We start from the raw sequence: 8,462 nt of genomic DNA, 5'->3' as shown, positions 1-8,462 counted from the left end.
ATGTATTTTTATTTATAATTTGTTCCCTGTTCCCGGCCGCAAAAGATTCCCTGGTGTTAGGTCCAGACAGGACCTTTCACCTTACAGACTCCACGGTACGCCTAGAAGTTAGTAAATATACAGAAATAGTTTTTTGTTAGTACCCCCTTTTTATTTTAATTTGCTTGGAATAAAACCCGGTGCCTTCACTTATCACAATGGCACAGAGAAATACATTTTTATTTATAATTTGTTCCCTGTTCCCAGCCGCAAAAGATTCCCTGGTGTTAGGTCCAGACAGGACCCTTTACCTTACAGACTCCACGGTACGCCTAGAAGTTAGTAAATATACAGAAATAGTTCTTTTGTTAATACCCCATTTTTATTTTAATTTGCTTGGAATAAAAACCGGTGCCTTCACTTATCACAGAGGTGATCTGTAACAATCTGGATGACAATCATATATCCAAAGACTGGTAGATATAATTTTATATGAAAAGCTGGTTGATGAGTTGTAGAAAGATGTTTCTGGAGCTCAGGTAATTGAAAACCTTACAGTGAAAAGGATTGGGTTTTTTTCAGTCTCTTGCAAAATGTCTAGTAAAATCTTGTGCAGGCAGTGATTACTTTATGTGCTGTTGTATTTCCTGTGTTCCAGGGAGACTTGGACTGGCAACTAGGATTCTTCTTGTACAGACTAAAATGAATTTTTTTTTAAAAAGACTTTCATGTTAAAAATGTTAGCTCTACTTAGATGCACTCAGAATTTTTTTATTTTTAATTTTAGGGAACATGAATGGTTTAAGCAGGACCTTCCAAAGTACTTATTTCCTGAAGACCCATCATATAGCTCTACCATGATTGATGATGAAGCCTTAAAAGAAGTGTGTGAGAAGTTTGAGTGCACTGAAGAGGAAGTGCTAAGTTGTCTATACAGCCGAAATCATCAGGACCCTTTAGCTGTTGCTTATCACCTCATTATAGATAACAGAAGAATAATGAATGAGGCCAAAGACTTCTACTTGGCTACAAGTCCACCAGATTCTTTTCTGGATGATCACCATCTGTCTCGCCCTCACCCTGAAAGAGTGCCATTTTTAGTAGCTGAAGCACCACGTCCTCGCCATACTCTTGATGAGCTGAATCCACAGAAGTCAAAACACCAAGGTGTGAGAAGGGCTAAATGGCACTTGGGGATCCGGAGTCAGAGTCGACCAAATGATATCATGGCTGAAGTTTGTCGAGCAATTAAACAACTGGATTATGAATGGAAGGTAACAAAATAGAGGATCTTTACAGCAAACAATTTGTTTCTGTGTGAGCTGTGTAGTTACATAGAGCAGAGGTCTGACACTATATTTTCCCATGCTGGGATATGATCTCATGTGCCTGTGCTGTGCAGGCAGGAAGGGCTTGGGGGAGGCTATTCATGCTGACAGGAAAATGAGTCTTGCTAACATGTCTAAGTTTTCTGTTGGGGCTGTAGTAGGAATATTTTTTTTCTGTTGGCTAAAAAAATCCAAACAAACAAAAAAACCAACCAACCAAAAAAAACACCCAACCACAAAAAAACCCATCAACCCACAAATCCAACAGGTAAGCCTGTAATCAGTCGATAAATACCAGTGAGTTGAAATGACAAAAACAACATGCAGTGATTTTCAAGCAGTTCTGGTTATTGACTCATGTCTCTTTTGTACTAGGTTGTAAATCCATATTATCTACGTGTTAGAAGGAAGAATCCAGTAACAAGTGCATATTCCAAAATGAGTCTACAATTGTATCAGGTGGACAGCAGAACATACTTACTGGACTTCCGTAGTATTGATGGTATGTGAAGAATTACTTAAGTTAATTGAGTTGTAAGGGAAATCATTCTAAATGCAAATGTCGCAATTTATTTACTTAGAAGTGTTGCCCTTTATTATTTCAAATCAATCTAATTTGTACTATTGTTTCTTTATTCCTTCCTGATCTAGAGTTTGGTTTTTTTCCTTCTTACTGAACTATGTTTATGTGTACCCCTGAGTTTTCTCACTTCTGCCCTTTTAATTTTCTTCCCCAGTGTGCTGAAGTATCAGCTTTCAGGCATAGTCAACACACCAGTGCTAGCAGTAGCTAAAATCTGAGACAGGAATTGTATGCTTGCAGTAACTAAAGTCTTGAAAACATTTGGTCTGATGTGTAGAAAGATGTATTTTATAGAGTGGCAGTAGCACACTATCAAATCCTAGTTGGATGTCTTCCTGGAGATGAGTGGAGTAGCTGATAGACACTGACCACAATGCTTTTTTATGGGTTTAGTTTAATAAAGCAAAATTATGTACAGCTAGTGGTGTAGATGACTTGCCTAGGAAAATGTTGCATTGAGAGAGGATTTATTGAAGTGTGGCTTGATTATAGCATAGGATGGCTAAGACTGTGTCCTGTGACAGCTTAATCTGATATGATTTAGCCATACAGTTCTTTCCTTCTAACAGCTTAGATCCAGTGGACCCCAGGGACCACTAACTTTCCTGTGCTAATTTACTGCAGTATAGGACAAATGCCATCCCCGTTAGAGAGGAAATGACTGCTTAGAGCCATGCAGTTGGGGAAGGGCATCCTGCTACAGTCCTGGTTTCAGCTCTTAAGGAAATACAACCAAAGGTCATGGATTTGTCATATTTCTTCCAACAGTGAAGCTGATTTGAAGTTCCTTTCTCTCTGCCATGGTTAACTGTTCTCTGTTCCTCTTAACAATCTGTACTTTGAAGTAACTTTGCATAAAGAGGAGAGATTGCCTTTTCACTTACTTGTCCTGAAATAACTTTGCAGGTGCGAGGTTAGAGACAAGTTAATGTTCAGTATTTAAAATAAGAATTAGAAATGCTTCATTATAACACTACCACTTATATGAAACTATTTCCTCCTCATACTGAAGGTAAATGTAAGCTGCTGCGGTCCAAATGTGCAACATTCTATGGTGAAAAACTTCCAGAACTGAAGGATAAATTAATGCAGATGCTAACGATTTAATTTAATGTACTAATGAATCATAACAAGAAATATAAATAATAACAATGTATAAATACCCAAATATAAAGAAAATAAAAACTGAATAAAAATAAAGTAGATGCGAGCAAAATACATCTACAAAACATTTGAACTATTATTGAACCTAATCTTATGCTATCCTGTTTTTGTTTTAAGTAACCTTAAGTAACCTGAACTGTGAGCTGTTGAAATCAGTTCATGGAAAATATGGCTAGTGCTGATCTAAACTTGATGTAAATAGTTGTGGGCCACAGTTCAGAGTACAGAAATAATTAGCATAAGGACAACAAGCCTTTGTGTTACTATGTATTTAAGCTTTTATTTTGTATCAAATATACAGTTTGCAAAAACTATTTAAGTGTTAAGATTTTAAAAGACAAGATTTAGAAGGGGAAGGTGTTTGCTCTTCCTGTAGTGGATTTGATAGTGATTTCCAATTTTCCTCCTCTCTTCTCTTGCCCCCAGATGAAATTACTGAAGCGAAGTCTGGGACTGCAACTCCACAGAGATCAGGTTCTGTGAGCAACTACAGATCTTGTCAAAAAGATTCAGATGCTGATGTGCAAGGAAAATCTGCAGAAACGTCCCTTACCTCATCAGTGAACTCTTCGCTTGACTCTTCCACAGCTGACGTAACTCCAAGACCAGGGAGTCATACAATAGAATTTTTTGAGATGTGTGCAAATCTAATTAAAATACTTGCACAATAATTTTGAAGATGGGCTTATTTCTTTTATAGCAATAAGCATGCCTAAATCATAGTCAGATGCTTCCAATTATAATCAAGTTAAATTAACTAAGGCGCTGAAAAAGCTAGCCACAGAATGCAATTTGCACGGGGATTAAAATTACTATGGGCAGTTAGCATATAATATTTTGAAGCTGGAGTGAATTCTGATTGCCTGCTGCCCAATGGCATAACACAGGTACAGGAAATAATATGCCCTCTGGGTAGTGTTTATAACATTTACATTGAGTGCACATTAGGCTGCATATAACATTTAAGTTAGATGGACCTCCTTGTTTTTTTCACTGGTAATACATATATCTGATGCACTGTAGGTAAATGTACACTTACTTGTTCAGTGACCCAAGTATGACTTGCTGGTCACCCTCGGCAGTTGTGACTCAGTTGGTCAGAACTATCAACAACAGTAATGTGTTAAAACTGCTGTGTTTCTTCCCCCTTACTTGACAGTGAATAATAAAGAATAGTTTGATATGTTGCAATGTGCTATTTCTAACAATAAATTTTATTAAATGCATGCGAATCCAGCCAGTTGGAAATGTGTGCAGGTGCTCTGTAATGCACTGAGGGTGAAAATCTGTTGCCAGTGAGTTAAATGATTTAGTTCACAACAGTGGTGAGAAACTTATTGCTGAGAAGACTTGGCACCAGATGGGCTAAACCAAAATGTTGCAGTGTGTGGAACTGTGAGCAAGTCTCTGTTTGTGCATATACCTTAGTATGGTAGTGTGATTCTCATCTGCTGCTGCAGGCTGAGAATCCTTTTCCTTAGAAACATTTAAGGGCACAGTTTAAGGGCTGTTTCAAGCTATTCCAGAATCTGAAATTGACAGTTTTTTTACCATACAAGTTTATACTTTGATACAGCTGGTTATCACATGTTAACTTAGGATATACTGTGTACTATTCGCTTTGCAGTTAAAACTACATAAACAGGTTTTTAGTTTTTCCCAGGCCGCCTTAATACCAAACTTTGCTATTTACTGTCACTGAATTGAAGTCTAACTTTTCAATCGGACATTGAAAACTGATCATGACAACTTTAGTGCTAATATTGAGAAAGTTTTCATAGTAAGTCACAATTACCCATAACAAAAATCTTTCTGCATTTATGATTTTTGCAACATTTTAGGAAGAAAATTGAACTTTATATGTTAAAATGGCAGGTAGTATTTACATGTTTAGTCTCTTGCATATTGGATATAATTAGCCACAGTTCCATTTTCATCCAGCCCTTATTAGACATAACAGTCATAAAATATTATTTAGGTTTGCATTCACGAATTAATGTTCCCTTCAAACATTAACTTCATGACCTACTCAGTTTCAAGGGAGAGTCTGGAAATCCAGCAGTGAAACCTGGACTCTTCAAATGGATGGAAATTCTTGCCAATGACTGAGATTTTAATTCATGAGAGGCTGATAGCTACAGATATAAGAACAGTTTAATCCTGGCCACCTGGCTTCAGTCCAGAAATTAATGTTTTGAATATGCACAGAATCTAAAGAAACATAAAGCTGCTTTAAGCCCACCTGCTGTACCGTTGTTCTGAAGTGGGCAATTGTGAGGTCTGTCTAGTAGGTGGGTCCAATTTACAAGTTCATTTCTTTATCATCAAGTGTCACACATGGTTTCTGTAGGGACATTGGCTGTATCACTGTACCTCAGAGTGGAAGATAAAAGTTTTGCATTTAAACTCCCGAGGTTCAGATGTCAACATGAGGGACCAGTTGCAAATCCTACAATAAAGTCCTGTTTTTAGTCTTTGAAGAATTGATTCTGGTGTACTGAATAAATCTATGTGTTCATTTTTGTAATCCTTTTATTTCGAAATTACTGAATATTGCACTTGTATAAACACTACAAACGCACAGGTTTTTAAATTGCAGTAATTCCTCATCTGAAATAGGTTTGGTATCACTTACATATGCTAAACTATTTATAAATGCTATCTGCTCCTTGTAATGCTGACAACAAATGGAAGATGTCAAGGTGCAAATAGCTTTTAATTTTTATATACCTTTTTGGCCCTCTTGTGCATTAAGACAACCATGTTTTTTCCTTAGTTTTGGTATCTGGAGGCTAAAGCAAGTTTCTGGCAAAGTGTACAATATGTGTAGTTTTAAATAAAGTAAATTTTTATTGGTAGATAGTTCAGTTTTGATGGCTGAAGGTTTTTTGATTGAACTGAGATTTTTTTATAGGAAGTGGGAGGGGCAGAAAGGGGCACTAACAACCTAGTTGAACCCAGTTGCCTGTTGGGGGACTTTCCTATGCTTTGTAGATCTTGCTGTTGAAATTGCTTTCTTCACATGTTCTTATTGATCCTGCAGACCTTTAGCATTGCACTAGAAGCTGCCAATAGGCTGTGAAATGAAACATCACTAGAGTTGCCAGCATTGCAAGGAGGCAGCTTATGCAAATACACAAATTGGTCAAGTGTGTTACTCTGTATTCCCAAGCTTACTCTTTTTGGAGTACAATGAATGATCTTGCCTTTGTATTGTAAATTTTTCAATAACATGGATGAACCTTACTGTCCATATGCAATATAACTCACTAAGTAATGGATAAAAATTCATCTTGGTTGTGCAATATTAAAAGAAAAAAACCTTCATGTTTGTCTTGATATTGTCTTGATACAAACTTTGAACTAAATTTTATTTTACTAGTTGATTACCATTGTAAGATATGAAGTCTTGTTCTTTAACAAATATGTGCCTACTTCCTCTGTTAATTTCTTTTGACAAAGCAGAATAGCAAAAATGCTTGTTTATAACTGTGTAACTTTTTAAACTTTCAAAACTTAAACCCAAGTAAACATAAAATACTGAACCATCTTGTTTGAAACTGTGTGCATGCTGTCTTCTAGTGTTGTGCATGTTATAATTGGACAAGAACTATTACAACTATTCTAAAAACAGCAATTACAGTTTTAGAAGGAACAGCAACACGACAAAGGACTGCAGAATTCCCAGCTAGGCGGGTTGGTTCCCCAGCTGAGCTCGCACGGTCCTACTATTTTCCCCTAGATCCTGTAAACCCTTTTGGTGCGGAAAAGGAATTTTTGGTGGGAGGGACACCGAATACTCAGTGTAAAAGATGCCTTTTGCCCCCCTGTGGTGACTCGCCTTGTCTGCCCTTTCCACGCACCGGGGGTGAGGCTTTTGCCTTGGTATTTGTCCCTGTAACTTGGGAGCACTTCTAAACCCTGCAGCCTGTCTCTTTTTTTTTTTTTTTTTTTTTTTTTTTTTTTTTTTTTTTTTTTTTTTTTTTTTTTTTTTTTTTTTTTTTTTTTTTTTTTTAATATAATCCGTTTAGAGTTAAACCCCTTGCTTATCAGCCCTGGTCACTTTTCCTTGTGGTCTATCCCGGCGGGCGGGAGCCGCCTGCCCGCGGGGGGTGAGCGCTGGCCCAGGCGCAGTCCGTGCTGCCGAGGTGGCCATTCCTGACCCCCGCCCCTGTCCCCCTGCGGCACTCGGGCATCAGGAACGCCTGCTTCCTACAGGGACAAGTGTTGTCGCCCCTCCGCGCTTTCCCCCGCGCTCCGCTGCCCGGCGCTGCCCCGGTCCGCACACGCATCCCGGCAGGCGCGGGGAGCAGCCAGCCCGCCGCAGGGCCTCCTTTACTCCCGAGAGCCTCAGGGCACGGGGATTTCACAGGCACTGACACCCCGAGCCGCGGCCGCCCTCGGGCGGACTACAGCTCCCGGCTGTCCCTGGCTGCCACCGGCCTTCCTTCCCTTCCTTTCTCCCTTCCCCTGTCTTCCTGCCTCTGCCGCTCCGCCTTTCCGCTTCCTGCCGCTGGGTTACGGCTGGCACGGTACTTCCAGCTGGGGGGAATTTCCCGGCGGGAGCCGCAGGTAACGGCAGTGGGGCTCCCAACTGGGCTGCCCTCATTAACACCTGTGGTGGAGCCATGGGCAGAGGGGGCTGCCAGTCTGCTCCACTTTACCGCTCTGGGATCGAAAGTGAGGTGTGTTTTCTATCCTGGGTACTTAAAAGCTACATTACATAACCACCGAAAATGTATTTTTTTTCTCAAGTTCTCCAGATGGCTTCTTTTGGGTGGAAGAGAAAGATCGGTGAGAAAGTTTCAAGAGCCACTTCTCAGCAATTTGAAGCAGAAGCTGCGGATGAGAAGGATCTGGCTGGCGATGATGATGCTAACTGGGTGCATGCGACTAAAAGAAGAAAGGAAATTCTCTTAGAAGACTGTGCAAAGAAAAGTAAGGAGCTCAAGGATGAAGGTGCAGATTTGGCAGAAAACAGGAGGTACTGATGTTGTTTTACTCTTTTACTGAATAAGTACTACATAACATTTTAATCCCTTCTCTAAACTGTAGGTAATTTACTAGTATTTGCATTCATATTTTTCAAATTCTAAAAAGTGATAATTTCATTCTGCCTGTACTGTGTGGTACTAAATAAGTTGTTGCCTTTAGTGGTGGTGTCAGCCATGAAATGAAGTCTATCTTCCATTTTATTTTTGCGTGTTCTCATGACAACAACAACGAAAAAGAAGGCAGGAGATGAAAAACTGGTTGGATCTGAAAGTTGAAAAGGTAAATAAGATGCAGAGAGATAAGCCATACTGTAAGTAATGCTTTAGCTACTCTTGAAAATCTGTGTTTTCTCTTATTGAGGGTAAGCCTATTTTGAATGTGTACAGTGCCCAGGCAAATACTGCAAAGCAGTT

General features: G+C 39.3%; 1 protein-coding gene and 1 long non-coding RNA gene across 2 annotated transcripts in view; both read left to right on the top strand.

Annotated features, from left to right (window-relative positions):
• Positions 1-6,614, top strand: part of PRKAA1 (protein kinase AMP-activated catalytic subunit alpha 1) — a 20,709-nt gene extending 14,095 nt beyond the window's left edge. The window contains exons 7-9 of the mRNA XM_027896171.1: positions 767-1,253; positions 1,683-1,809; positions 3,481-6,614. Of these exons, the coding sequence (XP_027751972.1) occupies positions 767-1,253; positions 1,683-1,809; positions 3,481-3,725 (859 nt within the window). The 3' untranslated portion in view covers positions 3,726-6,614. The remainder of the gene's footprint in view (positions 1-766; positions 1,254-1,682; positions 1,810-3,480) is intronic.
• Positions 6,615-7,510: 896 nt separating this feature from the next.
• Positions 7,511-7,955, top strand: LOC114063713. Its single transcript, XR_003572598.1, has 2 exons — positions 7,511-7,626; positions 7,810-7,955. It is a non-coding gene; the product is annotated as an uncharacterized LOC114063713 (long non-coding RNA).
• The last annotated feature ends 507 nt before the right edge of the window (positions 7,956-8,462 follow it).

Source organism: Empidonax traillii, unplaced genomic scaffold (genome assembly GCF_003031625.1).
Source record: "Empidonax traillii isolate 1590-97213 ecotype Southwest subspecies unplaced genomic scaffold, ASM303162v1 scaffold484:size464376, whole genome shotgun sequence".
Classification (NCBI taxonomy): Eukaryota; Metazoa; Chordata; class Aves; order Passeriformes; family Tyrannidae; genus Empidonax; species Empidonax traillii.
Note: the sequence above shows the minus strand (reverse complement) of the source record. Positions and strands in the feature narration are given on the sequence as shown.